Genomic DNA, 19,408 nt, shown 5'->3' with positions numbered 1-19,408 from the left:
CCCACTCACATTCCGACTTGCTTTGAGAGAGATAATTTGTTAGATGACTTTCATTGAGTGCTTGTTATCTGTGTTTGTGTCTGTATTTTTTTTTACTGGCGACTAAGCAGCTGTGTCTGATTAAAATGTTACTTACCAAGGGGTAGAATTTGCCTGACGCCTGTGTCAACGTTTATGAATTTATTATTTCTTTCCTGCCTTGCGAAACTCTCTTAGCGGAGCCGATAGCTGGTGACGTAACTTGTCTGTCGGGATAGTTTCTTGCCCCTGACCGAAAGAAATTCACGGTTTCAAAAGTGGGATCCCACACCTTCGAATGAAATTAGGGTACTCCTAGGTTTGCTTATTTTGATGGGAATTTAGAAACCAAACCTCAGAATATATTTTAGTAGGAAAGAAGGAAAAATTGTGGTACGAAAAATTATTCAACCACTTAGTATCTGGTGTCTTATTTACGATGTTACGAACCTAGGGTTCGAGGTTGCCTAGCGAGGTTATCAGACGCCTATGTCAGCATTTATTTCTTTTCTGCCTTGGGACCGTCCCTTAGCTGAGCTATTTAGTTCACCATGGCATCTTGCTCTCGTAACTTGTCTGACGAAGAAGTGCTTGATCTTTTGGACGAAAACTGTTCAGTCGATTCGGATACAACCTCTGTGGGTTCATGTGGATATATCCTCGATCCCAGTTCCGAAGAGGAAGGGGAAGAACCTCAAATTTCTCTGAATATTCCAGGTATTTCTTGGGAAGAGGTCGACAGTGCTAATCCTCTTCTACCTTTTGCGTGTGATTTAGTTGGGAAACAAATAGTGCCAGTTCAGTGTGCAGATGATCCTCTCGGATATTTTGAGTTATTTTTTGATGACGATCTGATTACGATGATAGTGAATGAAACAAATCGTTATGCGGAAGACTTTCTTGCTCATCAGAAAGAAAAAATCCTGACCCAAAAGAAATCACGGTTTCAAAAGTGGGTTCCTACAACTTCGAATGATGTTAGGGTATACCTATATTTGCTTATGATGATGGGAATAATTCAGAATCCAAACCTCAGGATGTATTTTAGTAGGAAACATATGTTAGAAACACCATTTTTACCCAATGTAATGAGTGGAGAAAGGTTTTCATTGCTGACCAGGTTTCTCCATTTTGTAGATCACACTAATAAGGAAATTGCAAAAAGAGATCCTAAATTGTACAAAATTCTTCCGGTTAGTGAATATTTGAGAAAGAAGTTCCAGAAAGTGTACATACCGGGCAAAGAAGTAAGTGTCGACGAATCTTTGTTATTGTGGAAAGGTAGACTTTCGTGGAAAAGTATATTCCTATGAAAGCTTCCCGGTTTGGGATTAAAGTCTTTGAACTCTGTGATTCCGCAGGATATTTGTGGAATTTTATAATTTACAGTGGATCATGGACAAAATTAAGCTATGAAGTCACCAGAGACACAGATCTTTTCTCAACAAAAGTTGTTCTAAATTTGTGCGGGAATCTATGAGACTCGGGGCAGATGTGTTTATATGGACAGTTTTTATAGCAGTCCCGATCTTTTCCAGAGATTAGTTCAGAGGACAACAGATGCTTCTGGAACAGTGAAAATCACGCGCAAAGGTATGCCAATAGATCTAAAAAAGAAACTGAAGAAAGGAGAAGTAGTTAGTGCAATGTGTGGGAAATTGGTGGCGTTGAAGTGCAATGATAAGCGCGATGTCTCAGTGCTGACTACTAAACATTCAGACGAAATGCAACCCGTAAGTCGAAAGGGTGGGTTAGAATTTTTAAATAAACCTATGTGTGTAATAGGGTATAATAAATATATGGGAGGTGTAACTTGAAAGATCAGCTACTAGAAACATTCTTGCTAGAAAGGAAAAGGCAAAACGCGTGGTACAAGAAATTATTCAACCGCTTAGTAAATATGGCAGCGTTGAATGCTTACATTCTGTACTGCAAGGCTGGTAACAAGAAAGATCATCTGTTATTCAGAATAAACTTAGTGAATGAGATCATAGCAAAGTCCCATGGACAGAATTTAGAAAAGTGCAAAGGGCGTCCTTCAGATACCGACATGGAATGTACGAGATTGACGGGACAGCATTTCATTCAAGAAAATTCCAAAACCGAAAATTATAAAGTTTTAAGAAGAAGGTGTGTGGTTTGTACAAAAAACAGAAAGCGAAAACAAACCAGATACAGGTGTAAAAACTGCCCAGGGACACCCTCTCTCTGCCTAGATGCCTGTTTTGAGCAATAGCACATCAAGGTCAACTACTAGACACTGGATATGGAGAGCTGGGAAAAAGAAATAGCTTGATAAGATATAAGTACACATTTATAATAATGAACTGTAAACAATTGTAAATATAATATAATTTTTTGGAATTTTTCAAATAGCAATTTCATTATTTGAAAATATTTAGGTAAATGTCTGCACAAAACCTTCAGTTCTTGCGAAAACAAAGCACCTGGAGGGATTTAATTACCCCCGCTTAAATTCACGCTAGATGCATGTAACTGAGCGGATGCATATGGTGTGTCGCACACGCTTGAAGGGTTAAAGCTTCTGTGGGCTATGCTACAAGCCGGATGGTCGCGGATTCAAGTCCCGGCTAGGTCATTGGATTTCTTTTTTCAGTTGACTTAATCCTTCCGACTGCACTATGGCCCTGGGATCGTCTCAGCCTTTAACAGAAATGAGTACCAGGAATTTATTAAACCATTTTCCTGGGGAGTAATTCGCGGCCGGCACGTAAGGCTGTCAACTTTAGCGCCATCTTTGAGCCTATTGTCTAGATAATGTGGGACCCTCAACGTCTGACAACCCTATGGGCCTTCAGGGCCTTTTACAGGGATAGCTTTATTTATTTATTTATTTATTTATTATTTATTTATGTTTTTCTTTATAGTGTTGTCAGGGGTATGAGTGAATCTCGACAGGGTTTTGGATTGCATATTTACTACTTACAGACTGTAAATACAAGAAACTCTAAGAGTCTCACGGAATTATAACTCCAAATATCACTGTAATTACAACATACATAAAGTCTTCTCAGACTTCACTAGCAGTTTTCTGGCAACTGAAAGCAGTCTGCTTGTACGGTTCTCACGGTCTCTTCGCTTGTGGCTTTCTTATTTTTCCTTCTACCCTGAAGATAGGGGCGATACGTTTCTCCGAAACGTCGGTCAACACCACATCTACGCAGTGTCATATCCCAGAAGACTGCTTTCTTCATCGAAATTCTATGTTTGGAAAATAAAATTCAAGTGTGAAGCGTCCTGTGTTTTTTGTTGATTAATAAGTGTGTTGCAGAATTGTAGACGCAGTGCATGCAGGGCGCCGGCGTCGAGCTGCTGACATCGCTGTGGTGGCTGGAAGCGCAGTTGTGCAGTCGTGATGCTGTTCGGGAAGGCGATACAGTCCTCGCACGCCTCATGGACCGATTCGCTTCCCACGTGCTCACCACGTACCCTCTGCTTATCCTGCTCCTCACACTTGGACTCACCGCCACAGACATCACTGGTGAGTGCTGCATATCACATTTAGTGTTTGGTTGAACTAATCTGTTCAATTCTTCGTTTTAGTGAGTGAAGAATTTAGTGATATTTAAGAAAATCGCTGTTTTCTTGGAAGAACTGATTTTACAATCTTTCATAATAAATACAGTACAACGTAACAAAAGATTGATATTGATATTCGTAAGGAAGAGAATCGCAGGCTTTACAAGTAATTATCTTTAAGCCAAAACTTCCTGCCATTTAATGGCAATGTCCGTTAAAACGATTCTGAACTACATGAACATGTTACATAACAAGACTTTAATTAATATTTTGCCTGAAGAATCTAAGTAAACATGTCTCATCTAAATTTAGTAAGTCTAGATTGTAGTAACAACCTTCTCCAAAAGGAATCATGAGATATGTCGGAAAGTTATTTTTAAACAATCATCTACGTGAAAGCCCTCAATTTCAGTCAGAATAACGATCATTGTCAAGCCATTAGGATGTTTGTTTCAAGCAGTCTGTAATATAAATTTTGATCCCATTATTGTACCAGAATTGATTTCCAATTTTGCCTGACGTCTCATCATGATTACAGCTACAGCATTACATCTGACAATTTTGTAAGCCCTTCAAAAATATTTTCAACCGTTGTTTTTATATTTTACTGCGGCAGATTGAAATCTATATTCACATGGGGTATTTAAGGTACCCCTCCGTACAGACTGAACCACGTAATGTTATCACATGAAATATCTTTTTATTTTCCGTTACATCAAGAGCTGCTTCAGATAAAATATTTATGATTTCAAAGAAGACATAAGATATATGAAACAGGTTATATATGGATTTCTTTTTCATGAGATATTAAGGTCAGCTTCGCTTTTTAAAATAGAGCACGATTTTATCACTATACCGCAAGTCAGTACGAATCCAGTGATCACAAATTGGGTACCATACCGACGAATCTTTCGTTCGAAATCGCTACTCAGAACATAGGAGTGAATCTCTCAGTCTACTGCTTTGCTGAATTGAGAAAGCTGAGTCGCTTATCAGAGGTCGTTCTTGTACGTCCAGTCGCAGTATCATACAAATAGTTCGTCGGACTGGAACTCAATTTTTTGTCGAAAAATTTATACTGATCTCTCTACAACTTTTATGGGAGTGAAAAAATAAAGTTGTATTTGAGAAAGTGAAACAGACCTTGATATTTCGTATAAAACGAAAGATACAAATCATCTGTTTCGTGCACCGCGTGTTTCTCTTGAAGCGACATAAATTTTGCCTGAAGATCTTCCTGATGAAATGGGTTATGAATGTGTTATTCGAGGTTATGATCTTAAACGGTTCACTCTGTAGATGTCGGGTGCATTTGTTATGGCATAAAGTAGGAGCACTTTCGTAACTTCTAATCTACAACAATTATGACAATTTCCCATGAAGATTTACATTATAATGTATTTTAATATGAGTTTCTCTGTTATGTATGACATCGGATAATTCTAATGATTGCTCATTTGATTTCAAAGCGTCTGCATGTCATATGACGTCTGAAATTTATACATGTTTCCTGTAGTCGACCAAAGAGATAAGCTTTCTCTGATTCATATACGTTAGCTGTATGGACTGCAGTGCTATTCAAGACATGAATACTGTTATAATCTTGGCTTTATATGCAAATGACCATGTGATAAATCTTATTAAGATATTATGTCTGTTCTAGTTTGAGGGTGCTGAGTTAAATACTTCTACATAAAACAGAGGGAATTAACAGGAAGATTGAAAAATTTGCACAGTGTTGAATTTCACAATTTGTAGAATTCACCAGATATTATTAGCATGTTCAGATCAAAGCGGACGGCTGTGCAGGCATGGAGCACATGCGGCTCGTAAAAATGTAGGCCAATATAAGGGTCTGGTATAGAAACCTGGAGGACGAAGAACTTTTTCTGAGATCTAAGAGTGGGTAGGCGAATAATATTTAAATAGACCTTAAAGCTATAGTAATTTAAGGTGTGGATTGAATTCAACTGGCCCAGGATAGCTCTAGTGACTGGTTCTTATGCAGACTTTTTTTTTTTGCTAGTGGGGTGAGATAAGGCCCTTGGACTGCGGCCACTTCTGGCCTACTGTACCAGCCCCAGATGATAGGTGAGAGTGATTGTGGAGCAATTGGTTGTATGAAGATTGGCAGGGGAAACCGAAGTACTCAGAGAAAACCTGCCCCAGCGCCACTTTGTCCACCACAAATCCCACTTGACCATACCCGAGATCGAATCCTGGCCGCCGCGGTGGGAAGCCAGCGACTAACCGCTTGAGCTATGGCGCGGCCTTATGCAGATATTAATAAACCTTCAGGTTACATAAAAGACGAGGAAATTCTTGTGAAGCTAATTTACTCTCAAATTTTAAAGTATGATTCTTCCCCTCAGATTTCACTTGTTATCTCCATGATCTCACTCATGACCACTATTATCGGACATTTCTCATGAGCAAATGACGTAAATCGACGTATATATATGTTATATGACTTATTTTCGTACCTGGAGCAGATAAGCTAACATTTCTCACCGATGATTTTTTTAGAAGCTGTTCAAAAGTTAATGATCGGAGTGTCTGTGTCACAAATGAAAATAAATATTAAGAAGCATGTCTCATGTGTAATACATTCCATTCTGAAGTTGTAGAAAGCTACGCGTTGCCTTCGGCTCGTCAGAACGCTGTTATATTCGGTTCTGTTGCCTAATATAAAAAGTAATATTGTGTTTACTGAACTCAAACCTTTTCTTTGCTAATACCGCAGCTTGCGACTGGACACGTTTCCGAACTAGTTCCATCGTCACAAAATATCTGCCTAAGACTCACGCTAAATCCATATTTTTTTATGTCTTTGAAGTGTATTTTTCAGCAAATTTCCCTAATAAAATTCTGTATTCATCTTCTGTTTCCCAACCCATCTTAATCTCCTATACTTCGCTATCCTAATAAAATTAGGTGACGTGTATATATTGCGCAGTTCCTCGCAATGTAGGTTTAATATCTTAAATTTATCGTTTCCTACGTCCTTCTTACATGCAAACATTTTGCAGACCACTGTAATTCACGTTCTTCAATTTATGTTTCCTCGCTGGCAGTAAAGAGACCATGTTTACTGCATACTCATGTACCAGACATATGAGAAATTCGCTACTATATTTAGTTTTCTGAAAACTGTGCCGGGTTCTAACAGTTTTAGATAAATCATAACATCAGTCTCAGAATTTATTCTTTGCTTAATTTCATCGTTAATCTCGTTCAAATTTGCTATCCTAGCTTCAGTGGCTGCTCGTGAGCTGCTGCAGAACTGGCGCCAGACCTAACACAATTTCACGCCCCGCTTCAAATGTGAGTGTTTAAGAGATGAAAGGAATATTTGTTCNAGAATCAGCAGGCCTGTCTAAGAGCGATTATTGATTAACGCACTTAATTCAGGCAGACGCCATTGTTTAAAAAAAAAAAAAAAAAAAGGAGAGAGCGAGAGAGAAATCAAACGGGCCCCACTGTTCCTTGTGGCTGAACACCTTACTCTGTTTCGTTAAGGTACAGTTCTACCACTAAGTTGTTTGGATCCCTCTAGGCTTATCCGTGCCCTCTACTACCCACGGGTCGATTGTAGAGACAAATGAAGACACCGGCATATTGATACAGCAGGTGCTTCAACCAAGATGCTGCCGAGACTTTTTTCTCTCCTGTTGCTGCAACTTTGGAGCGTAGGGCTGATTTCTCAGTTTCACGATCATTTTTACAGAAGGTAGGACCGCTTGGACGGGTGATCAGGTCGTAGCAAGGCCTCTACCTAAACACAGGAGAACATAAACACATATTAAACGCATACACCAAACAGCCATGAATTTTGTGGGATTCGAACCCACGATCCCGGCTTCCGAGCGGGCGAAGACAGTACATGCCTCTGGCCGCTTGTCTACCGTAATCGGTTTCCGAGACTAGAAGAGTGTTAACTTCCGTTCCTTACCGGGCATTCCACTATTACATACCACTATAGCACGCGCTAAGTCTTCTGTTTGTGTTCATTAGTCGTCTGTCCGGCAACGGCTCCCAAAAGTGTCCTCTTCCGCTCATATCGTTACCGATTGGCGGCATCCTCGCACCTAACCCGTGGCTCCAAATATCTTCATATTTCTGTCCGTCGGCTAAATTGCTATTGTGTCTCGCCAGCACAGTCATTCTTGACTTCAGATCTCGTAGAGATCTATGACCGAGATTTTTGTTCTTTCCAAGACATAGACATCCCTTACAAATGGGTCCTTTTTTTCGAAGAAGGGAGGGGTTGGTCTTTCTATGTAAGTGCTACTGACTGTTAAATTATATCTGGGTCTCGCCAGCACAGTGATTTTTTTTTTGTTTTGACCATTTTTTACTTCTCTGTTATGTCCCCCAGTGAGATAGTGGCCAAGTTTTACCCAGAGGCACACAAATTTCATGCTCGCTATATAGCCTGGGGGCGGACTCAATGGAAAACACTGTTTCCAACACTTCTTCTCTTGTTGTGTGTGTATCCGTTGTCGCGAAAACCAGCCGTCACGTGTTGTTTAGCGGTCGTTACGTAGCAGCGGATGGTTTTTTCTCTTAAACTATACTGTCGTCATGCCACAATATTATTCTCTGCTGCTGTAAAATCGCCTTTAAAATTATGACCAGATTTACATAATACAGCATTTACATGGCGTTCTTAATAAAGTTTTTACCGTATATTCAAATTACAGACTCGCTACTTTAAATTAACACACACGCATGCAAACATGCATGCATGTAATCAAGCACTGGTCACAAAGTTCTCTATAATCTCAAGTAAATAAATAATGCAAGATATGTGAAATATTAGTAGGTGAATTTCTGACAGTGTAGCCAAACCAATCATTACCTTCTTTGAGAGGGAGAATAACGAACGTTAAGACAAGCTGGGTAGACAGGAGTCCTCGCTGAATTACACGAGGACCCGCATCTACCGACCCCATGGCAACAGAATAGATTTCAGAGGAAAAGGGTTGACATCTAAGGAGCGCTATAAGCAAGTGGAGCCAAGGCCAGGACGCTGAGTTAAGGCTCTGCAATATACTCGTAAGCAACTTACTTGCGGATTTCGAAACACATTTTCTGTACAGAACGTAAAAAACTTTTAAAAATCTCTCAAAATACTTTTATGCCGTACTAAACGTAAACAAACTAAACTTTTTTAAGATTTGAGGCTTTCGCGGCGGTGACTATGAAGAAAGCAGTCTTCTGGGATTTGGCACCGTGTATAAGTGGTGTTAACCGACGTTTCGGAGGAACGTATCGCCTCCATCTTCAGGGTAGAAGAAAATATAAGAATTATGCAAGCGAAGAGACCATGAGAACCGGTGGTCTGCTTTTACCGGTTCTCACGGTCTCTTCGCTTGCAGAATTCTTATATTTTCTTCTACCCTGAAGATGGAGGCGATACGTTCCTCCGAAACGTCGGTTAACACCACTTATACACGGTGCCAAATCCCAGAAGACTGCTTTCTTCAAACTAAACTTTTATCAGACTACTGTTTATATAATGAGGAGTTAAATTTTAGTGGAATTTGACTCCTCCGGCCCTTAGGGAAATGCCTCCCCTGAAATTTTTTGTCTCATTGCACACACACACACACACACACACACACATATATATATATATATATGTATATAAGTATATAAATGTACAAAATGTAGGCGCATTAATGTACTGAGAAACAGAGATGAGGAGATAAATAAATAAAAGAAGTAAATAGGATATAATAACGATAAAATATAGGCCACGTTTTAAGGTCTGGCCTCTGGGCTATGCGAGAAGTGAGGTGATATAGGACGAGCCGTAGCAGGACAATGGCCGCAGCTGCATTGTCGGAGGGAAAGGGTGACACTCTAAGTAGGACTTGTGATAACTCGCTATTACGCGTCGTGTAGTCCGCTTAAAGTGTGATAATTCCTTCCTGCTCGTTGTTTAGTTTACTCTTCATCCTTGAAGACAGAGGCAGTGAAGTCTTCCGAAGCGTCCATGAACTTCTACCTAACTATAAATCGTCACATCCCTGAAGGCAGTGCCTTCATAGTCACCACTGTGAGAACCTCAACTCAAGTGTACGCAATTACCGTAGCCTATATTGGAGCCTAACATGTACGTACTTATGCCTAGGTACAGTCTATTTCTCCAGACCTGGCCCTTCTCAGCACAATGCGCAGAGGAAGAAAAGGAATGTAGTGTGTGTATGGGTTTGTCAATGGCACACTCCCAAACCCTTCCCTCTTCAATAAAACTGAAGCCCCTACACCGCCAAACTTCTCACTCGCAACCCAGAGGAAATATCAAAGAATCGGCCTGTATTTACACGTCAGAATCAAGAGCAAAGCTAAAAGGTATCCACATATAAATTATTTGAGAATATTCTTGTTTTAGAAAAGATTATAACATAGGGAAAGAACGTATTTAAGAACAGGATTATGAGAAAAATCTTGGACCTCTCGTATTACTTTAAAGAACCATTTCAATATTGTTCTCCCATATTCTCCTTCGTCGCCAGGCGGTCTCCTCCTTTCGACTTATTGTAAGCATTTCTCATTTCCCCTATAACTACGTGCTACACTTCCTTCCAGTCATTGCCGTGGTGGAGAGTACAGGTTATGAAGTTGGCTTATCACTTAAATTCTTCAACCTCCAGTTAGATTCTCTCATTAAGTTCAAAATTTATCATTGCCCTGCAACTGAGCACGACCCTTTAGCAGCAAGGCTTTAGACTTGCATTCTGGTGTCTCGGTTACGGTACCAGCCGGAACACCTGACGTATTCATTGAGGGTTTCCGTGGTTTTAGTCAGTCCTTCTAGGAAAATTCCGGGATTGTAACCGATTAAGTGAAGATCTCTTCCTTCTCAAGTGTTTGCAATTAGTTGTTTACTAGTCATCCTACCATTCGACTCTTTAACAGTCTGAGATGTTGAGAACATCATTAAATAAACCAGAAAATAACCAACCACCATCATCACCGTGTTATCAAACATGCTCAACTTTGAAGAAAGGAGTTTTCTGGGATGTGGCGCCGTGTAGAAATTGTGTTAATCAACGTTTCGGAGAAAAGTATCGCCTCAATCTTCTTCTTTCTTCTACACTGAAGATGGTGATACGTTCCTCCGAAACGTCGGTTAACACAATATCTACACGGCACCACATCCCAGAAGACTGCTTTCTTCATAGCCACCTCCGTGAAAACCTCAAAATGTTACATGCTCAACCTTCATCCCCCCTCTTAGAATTTGAGACGGAATTTTACACCCATGCAGAAAAACGAGTAAGTTGTTAGTAAGACATATCTTAATCCTTACGCTTTTAGATACGGGAGTGAAGATGAAGAAGTCTGAGCTGAATGCAGGTGCATAGAATTCATCTTAAATTTCCTATTACAGTTAGTTCTATATCTATTTTATATAAATATTCAGCTCATTTATTGTCATGTTTTCCCTCGAGAACTGGTGAAACGTTGTGAGCAGAAATCTTGATATAGAAGGGTAAAAGTTCAAATGGATATCAAAATGTTAGAGACTTGAGTCAAAATAGCCGTCCTAGTGCTCCGAAACATATATCTTAAAATGCGAACTTGATAACCAATAGCACTATAATGCCAGTTCTATATAGGGTTGTTTAGTGAAGGCTAAATATAATGGATTTTGAAAAGAAAAATAATTTATGAACCAGATTTTAGACAGCATTACGTCAAATGATCTGTGTTTGCTGGAGGGACCCAATCAGTCCTGTAAGTGATTGTACCTGACCTAGGGAATATAATTAACTGCTGGTTGTTAGGGCGTCACGGGACTCAATTAGCTTTCTCTGTCCCTCTCTGCCTCTGTCCGTTTGTCTCCCTCTGGTACAGCAGGCCAGATAATGGTGTGTTGTTAACGCACTGATTTGCATTCCCCGGTGCAGTTCACAGATTCAGTGAGGGAGTTTGTGTGCACTACATATTACTTCGCTTAAAACACATATCTTACGTAAACTTTATTATCTTCAAGAGGTTCCATCTCGAGGTCTGTGTAACGCGACCTCCCTGTCAGTAATGCTCATTTAATATTATTACAAAATAAAAACAAGTAGGGCTATATTATAATTTCAGCTTACTTAGAAATTGGAAATTTTCAAATAATTTTAAATTACAGTTAGATACAGAAACTTCAAACAGACAACTAAATGGGACTGGCCAGATAATAAATAAATATACAGAGAATTCATCGAATAAAACTGTGTGTTAATACAGCTAAATATGTAAGCAATTAAGTCTTAAAATAGTCGCCGAAAAAAGACAACGCAATTCAGAGAAAAGTTTTCGCAGCCAAATAAAATAATAATTTGACAGTTGCATTTCAGAAAAAGGCCGTGATATAAAATATGATTAAAATGATGATAGAAATAAGAAAACTTATGGATTAGAAAATATATTAAGCTTTATAATAAGAACTTTAAAAAGGAGAACTGAAAGCTAGAAGTTAATGAAATAATGTAAGAAAACAATAACATTAAACTCAAGTCACTGAATTGTAACGCGAAATTGATTTTAATAGAACATATTAATACAAAACATAATACCAAAACATGAACACATAAAAATGAATTCACATAAAGAATCCGTAGCGAAACACACGGAATTAAAAAATGCATAAGATACGTATATAGAATTAAATAAAATGTTAGTATGCCCAACATATAAAATTTAATCTAAGTCCTTTAACCCGTACATCTCCAAAACGTGAACGAATGGGGTATCCTATGGGACTTAATAAATCAAAACCTCTCATGGAAAATAGAACAAAAGACGAGTGAGAAATATAGTCATAAAAATGAAATAAATAATAAATATACAATTCACATACAAAGAAAAATACTGGGGCACGCGATAGCGTAGTTGTTTCAGGCACTATGCTAGAAACAGGAAGGTCGCGGGTTCGAATCCCGATGAGGTGAATATTTTTCAATTTACCTATTCCTTCCAGCCGCACTATGGCCCTGTGGTCGACTCAGCCCATAACAGGAATGAGTACACGGAATCTTCTTACTTACTTACTTACTTACTTACTTACTTACTTAATCCGTTCCTCTTATACGCTACGGTGTCGAGGTTGTTTTTTCATTTTATCATTTTACAGACGGTAGGACTCCTTGGACGAGTGATCAGCTCGTCGCAGGGCCTCTACCTAAACACAGGACAGCATAAACACAGAATAAACACATACACATAGCAAACATCCATGCCTTGCTTGGGATTCGTGCCCATAATCCCGGCTTCAGAGTGAGCGAAGACTGTACATGCCTTACACCGTTCGGCTACCTTGACCGGCACCAGGAATCTTTCTGGAGGGTAAAGGGTGGCCGGCTCGTAAGGCTGGCTAGGCTGACAATCTGACCGCCACCTGTGAGCCGTCTGTCTATAGGAAAAGTTGGATCCTCGACGTCTCACAACCGTATGGGCCTTCACGGCCTTTTACAGGGATAACTTTAGATTTTTACGAGTAATATTAAAAAACAACGATTATCATCAACAGACAGTACACCCGAAACGGAAACACCAACTTCCTACCAGTAACTCACAAGAGACACAAAGATCAAAATGGGCCACATTAGTGTATTATGGTCCCCATACAAGGACATTCGTCGATCACAGTTGTCGCGCGGTCTAATTCATGAACTGTCTTCGCTCGCTCGAACTCTGGTATCGTGGGTTCGAATCCAAATCAAGGCACAAATGCCTCCGTTTTTTTATTTGTGTTATTCTGTGTTTAGGTAGAGGCCTTGCGACAGGATGATTGCCAGGCCAAGGAGCCCTTCAGGTTGTGTATAAGATCAAGAAACTGAAAAAACGGCCAAGGTCCATCGAAGGGCTGTAAAACCAGGATAATAATAAAAGCACCATCACAAAATTATTCAAGGACATTAACATAAGAATAACATTCGGAACTACAAATGCAAACCGAAACCACCCGAAATGAAGAGGGGGAACAATAGACGCATATAACCAAAGTGGAGTATACCAATTAAGACGCAACGAATATCCACTCAAATACGTAGGACAAACAGGACGTACAATTGAAGTCCGACATAAAGAACATATATTCGAGCCATAGAAACAAATGAACAAATTCCAAATTCGCTTTACATATGCATAACACAGGGCACATACGGCACAGTGAACCAAATATTAGAAATATTACATATTGAAAAGAGAGGCCAGTCACTAAATACTCTTGAACGATGCCACATAAATAATTTAAATAAACGAAGATTACAAATCAGTGATACCTCTGCAGATACACATAACACCATATTCGACCTAAGAATAAAAACATATCCATCATAATAATAAACAAAACATACTCCCCAAATATACCCCCACCACCACCCCAATTAGATAAAAGCACCCCCTCTCTTGGATATCACATGACCTATGAAACATACCCACCATGACGACCATGACGATCATGACATTAAACAGTAGTTAGTACAATTAGAAGCACAGAAGGGGAACAACAACTGTCTAATACCAAGAAGACGTTCACCCTGTACAGGACACGATACAACATGCATGTAAGTAAAAAGAAATCGAAATTACAGGAAATAAATAAGAGATAGGCCCTACTAAAATATCCACTAGCATTACAGAATAGCTTTACCACCGTCACTTAATGCACCACAAGAGGAAAATAGAACATACACCAATTACATGCGGAAAATCACCATGTAATATGCAAGTAACCATTTATCCCACATCGTATTAGAATATCTGTAATCTTTTTTCATGTGCACAAAGAATTGAAAACAACATAGACTCACAGAAAACACCTCTAATCTACGATACATCATAGACTTGTATTTCACGCTCGAATTAATAAACAATAAAAATGTAGTTTTTAACTTGCATCTTTTAAGTTTTGACATTTATCTGAGTTATAAATGTTTAAATTTTAAGATTGATTTTCGAAAATAACGAAACACAGGAAATTTCTGTGAATGATCAGTAATATGGATCCATATTAGGAATGCAATTCAGTAAGGAGTAGCACATTTCATGAAAATTGCCTGATGATGATCTAGTTGAATCTTAACATGTAGCTAATATATAAAATAAACGAATATTAGTATTGCAATATTGGTTTATTTATTACGAATTTATTGTCCTGACTCTTGTATAATAATATTATAAAAAAATAGAAATTTAGTATTATAATATAGAAGAGAACATTTGGCAGTGAGGTAGTAAGAGATAAAATTCGTCCTAGAGTGTAAAAGAATTGATAGGATTGGAAGTAATGACATGCGAAGGAAATTATAAATATATTTAACTGAAGACAAAATTAAGGAAAGAGTGCCCGACTGTTAGAACATCTGCGAAGAATCCTTGCATTATTTTCGGAGAGCAAGAAGAAAAATTGTTCGTCCAAAAAAAAAAAAAGACCTGGACTCTGGTTATCATGTGCTTCCACGCTGGTTCTTTGCTTGGCTTATTCTTCAATCCTAAAGATGGAGGCCTAATGTTCCTCCGAAACATCGGTTGAATTTGAACGGTCTATATGACATTATGTCTCACAAGGGTAGCATTCTCCATAACAATCAGTATAGGTACCTCAAATCCTAACAAAATAAGCGGAGCTGAAGACAGATAATAGAAACTTCCTATCTTTGAAGTGAAGAAGATGGTATTATTTCGTTCTTTATACTTCATGTATATGTTGGTGATTTTTAAAAAAAAAATAGGCTTTACTATGAACTACAAGTCGAAATTTCAAGTGTCTTTACGCGTTATATTTTTTATTAGTGATCTTCAATTTATCTGTAAACAGAAAAGCGAAGGTAAGTATTTGTGGCTTCTATATGAAATGCTTTCGTCCAATTTTATCCACTTCTTCGTTTCTGGTACGGTTGCTAGGCCACAATGGTCGAATTTCATTGTTAAATATCAATTATGCAAAGCAGTTGAGGCATAAAGCGATCGCTAGTAGACGAGACCAGCAATAAATCCCTATTCATAAATTGCAATTTTAAATGTAATTAAGCACTTCCGATCCTTATTTCAATAGAGTCTTTTTAAGAAAAAACCCGGCGATGGATATGTTCTACCTTTTCACACTAGCGTCGCTATTTGGCTCATCCCATATTTAGGTGGTTAGTTATCATCGTGTGGTAGATGCTTTATTTGTTCATTTTTCGACCATTTTGGCCATAGTTTGGATCAAGAAGAGGGTAATTCGAATGCTAAATCAGTAAGCATACAAAGGTCCTATGGAAAAAATAGGCTGTTCTGGAGTTAATGCTCCACAGTGTTACTGGGTAGGTGATGGATTCAAATGGGCCATAAGCTATCCTGAATGATCTTCGTTGTTGTACTCAATTTCTGCTAGAACGTTCTAGGATATTACCAAGATTAGGGCACGAAGACTTCCTTGCAAATCCTTTCCAATTCATTAGTCATCATACCATAAAATGCTACGGAGCTATATAGAAAAAGTCTCAGAATTAATCCATGAAAAAGGGTGTTATTATGGGACCACTCCAGTGAGCTTGCCCTCACCATGTAGACTGCTGCAAATGTCGGAAACAGAAATAATGACACATATAAGACTATCAGGACAATGAAAAGTAATTAAGAGACGACAGATATAGAGTGAAATCTCGGAATGCCGTCAAGACTGATCGAGTAGATCTCGGGACATAGACAACGTTCATCATTACAGAGGTGTAAATTAGTAGCTTATAATTCACGTGTTCGGAGGCTACAGATTCATAACAATTTGTATCTCTACGCATGTATTGTTGCGTCAAGAATTCCTAACAAATTTAGATTCGTGAATGTGCTGTATAAGAATAAATGCTATTGTGGACCCAGGATTTAGAGGCAGTTCCCATCAGGAGTACGGCTGTTTCCTAACTGGCATACACAGTAGAAACGGAACTGCAGGGTTTTCGCTTTGCCTAGTAAGGAGCAGAGCGTTGCATCTGCAGTAGACTGCAATAATGTACACCTTCGTCTCTGTTTATGAGGGTTTACTCAGTTATGACTTTCTAAATCTTTCGTTAAGGTTATAGGTAATGTTTCTGTATGAGAACATTCGAGAACTAACATTTGTAATTTGTATAGATGGCTCTGAAGCTTTGTAAGGCAAACTTGTGTATGAATAATTTTATACTGAAGGCTCTCCCCGTAACACCATTTTAATCTCAATGAAGTAATCACAATCTCCAACATCGGAAATTTCAGGGGGGGGTTTTTGTGACAATATCTTATAATTATTATTTAGCATTATGTAACGTAGAGAATAATTCTTTAGTGTATAAACGGGAGACAAGATAATTTTTATATTTCTCCACACTTGCCCAGTTTCATTTGTCATTAAATATATATTATAATGCTCTAAAAACCGAGGTGGATAATTGCTAATATTCTTAGTTTTTATACCACTAGCAACTTGGTTGCTTCTTTCGCTAGTGCCATGAGATAACTGTGGAAGACACTTGTACCTAACCTCAACACCCACATGTCTTACTGATTCCTGCGTTGTCTCACTCAACTAATTATCTGCATGTTTCGACTAAATATTCTGGCCATTTTAATCTTTTGTAAGGCAATAGGAAGCGCTTTTACTGCTTAATTTAATGTTAAACCACACGACATTTTCCCACGGAGAGCGTATTTATGGAGTGTCTTCTTCCAGAGTAAACAGCGATTGTTTCCCTAGGCTACAACACCCGTCTTATCTTTACAATGAAGATGCGGCGAATTACTTTTATGGTAAGAAACGACTTTTCAGACAGCACCAAAGAGTTTCGCTCTGAAAACAAACACGACTGAGAGAGACAAAGTCAGTAATCTGCAACCAGCGAAGTACCTGCTCAGGGGCTGTCGCGCAATGCAGAGGTGAATGATAGATGAGTATGGAGTAACGGTGGAATAATGATTATTAAGGAAACCCCAAGGAGATCGGAAACAGACTGATTACAGTGCCACCTTGTGCATTACGAATCTCACATGAAGTCTACGGGAACTGCACCCGAGGATCCGCCCTATGAAGCTAACATCGTAACTGCTTGAGCTATGGCCCGGTCTCAACCCTATAGAAGATTAAATAGTTATATTTTAATTATCTTCATGAGTGTTTGTTGTGCCATCAGTGAATTCTTCATCACCGCGAACGTCACAGTTTTGATTCTGTTCCTGCTATCTGGCTCCATCTGTGATGTCGTCAAATTGCATGCTATTTTCGCATGAGCTCGTACAAAACATATCTCTTCTTATAGTATATGGTTTAGCAGGTATCTGTCACCTTTGATAATCTGCTAGCCTTATTTGTGCTTATTTATCATAACAGACTCGCTGCGTGCATTATTGGAAGTGTTTATGTTCCGCTGTGTGTGTGAGTGTGTAACAAAGCAAAATGAGATAAATTGATGGAGGAAAAAGAGATGGCAAGACAAACAAAGGTTGTGTTAGACGTTTTCCTTTGTTTGTACTATAACCATTTTTGTAATTGTCAGTAAAAAGAAGATACCACAGTATTACGAAAAACACAAAAAAGGGGACCACTGATCATACTGCTTTTTTTTGGAACCATTTCCAATATATATATATATTAGGTTACAGATCGTACTGTGTTCCTCTTTCGTATGACACGGTAGAGTATCGTAGGTGGTCAGCAACCTGCTGGAGGAACACACTCTCTCGAACTTAATTGGCCTAAATGAGCCAGGTTGGCTAAGGCACAGTATTTTTTTTTTCCTGTGGCGCTACAGCCCCAATTTGGGCCTAGGCCTACCTCCATGAAACTCTCCGTTTCACTTCGGTTTACTAGATCTTACACATACGGTAGGACTCCTTGGGCGAGTGATCAGCTCGTCGCAAGGCCTCTACCTGTAGACAAACACAGAAAAAACGCACACAAACATTCATGCCCTAAGTGGGATTCGAACCCATGATCCCGGCTTCCGAGCGAGCGAAGACAGTGCCTGCCTTAGACCGCTCGGCTACCGTGACCGGCAAGGCACATTATACTCCTCCAAAACCTTGATAACATCTAAGAAACTGTTTTTCCACCCTGAAGATATAGGCAGCATTTTCTTCCGACTTTGGTAACCACATTCCAGACGGCGCGGCATTAGACCGAAGAATTCCACAATATGAATCTTCCCATCCTTGAAAATATCAACTCCCTTATAAGTCCCTGTTTTGAATTGTTTAAGAATGGTAGATGTTTTACGTCATTTGTTTCTAACGTTGCTTCAGAATACAGCAATGCCAAATAGAGCACGATAATCGCGAAAGATTTGAATTGAATGGGGCACATCATATTCAGGCTCTGCTCATAATGTTACTAGAACTGCCTGACAAGAGAATGCAGGTAAAATTTCCCAATTATACTCCAAAGTACAGGCGAAGTTATTTCTCAACTCTTTTTATGCCTAGAATAGTGTTCGATAGTAATAAATAGTCACGTGTTAACATGTATGAATTCCTCTTCATTTTAAACAGATATGTCTGTCCATTAAGAATAAAGGTGTAGACTTTATATGTGTCCATGAACTTCAGCCGATTGGATTCTAACTTACATCTCGCAGGCTAAAATATAGGGAATGATAATCATATATTTGTTCCAAAAGTCAAGATGATATATTAAATCTCTGTTCACAAAATGCGGTCTCCGAAACTTAAAAATCTCAAGCTGTGTCTTGTTGCTTCCATACGGTCGGGTGCCTTCAGTCTCCTCGATAAAAGTTAATGTTTATCGCCAGTACGGTCACCGGTCTCTCTTGCCTTTCAAAAAATGGTAAGAAATAGAAGAAGGGATCAGTCAAATTACATTGTTTTGTTTCAATTT

The 19,408-nt window shown here is 38.9% G+C and overlaps 2 protein-coding genes across 3 annotated transcripts in view; one reads left to right on the top strand and one right to left on the bottom strand.

Moving 5' to 3' along the window:
- Positions 1–19,408, bottom strand: part of LOC117282745 (sodium channel protein Nach-like) — a 101,073-nt gene that overhangs the window by 35,505 nt on the left and 46,160 nt on the right. The gene's annotated exons all lie outside the window — the stretch shown is intronic.
- LOC111869945 (opioid-binding protein/cell adhesion molecule homolog) overlaps positions 3,395–19,408 on the top strand; it is a 162,514-nt gene continuing 146,500 nt past the window's right edge. For both annotated transcript variants that reach the window (XM_023861843.2, XM_023861841.2), the window contains exon 1: positions 3,395–3,520. In XM_023861843.2, coding sequence (XP_023717611.1) covers positions 3,433–3,520 — 88 coding nt within the window. In that variant the 5' untranslated portion in view covers positions 3,395–3,432. The remainder of the gene's footprint in view (positions 3,521–19,408) is intronic.

The sequence above is a fragment of the Cryptotermes secundus genome, unplaced genomic scaffold (assembly GCF_002891405.2).
Source record: "Cryptotermes secundus unplaced genomic scaffold, Csec_1.0 scaffold979, whole genome shotgun sequence".
Taxonomy (NCBI): domain Eukaryota; kingdom Metazoa; phylum Arthropoda; class Insecta; order Blattodea; family Kalotermitidae; genus Cryptotermes; species Cryptotermes secundus.
Note: the sequence above shows the minus strand (reverse complement) of the source record. Positions and strands in the feature narration are given on the sequence as shown.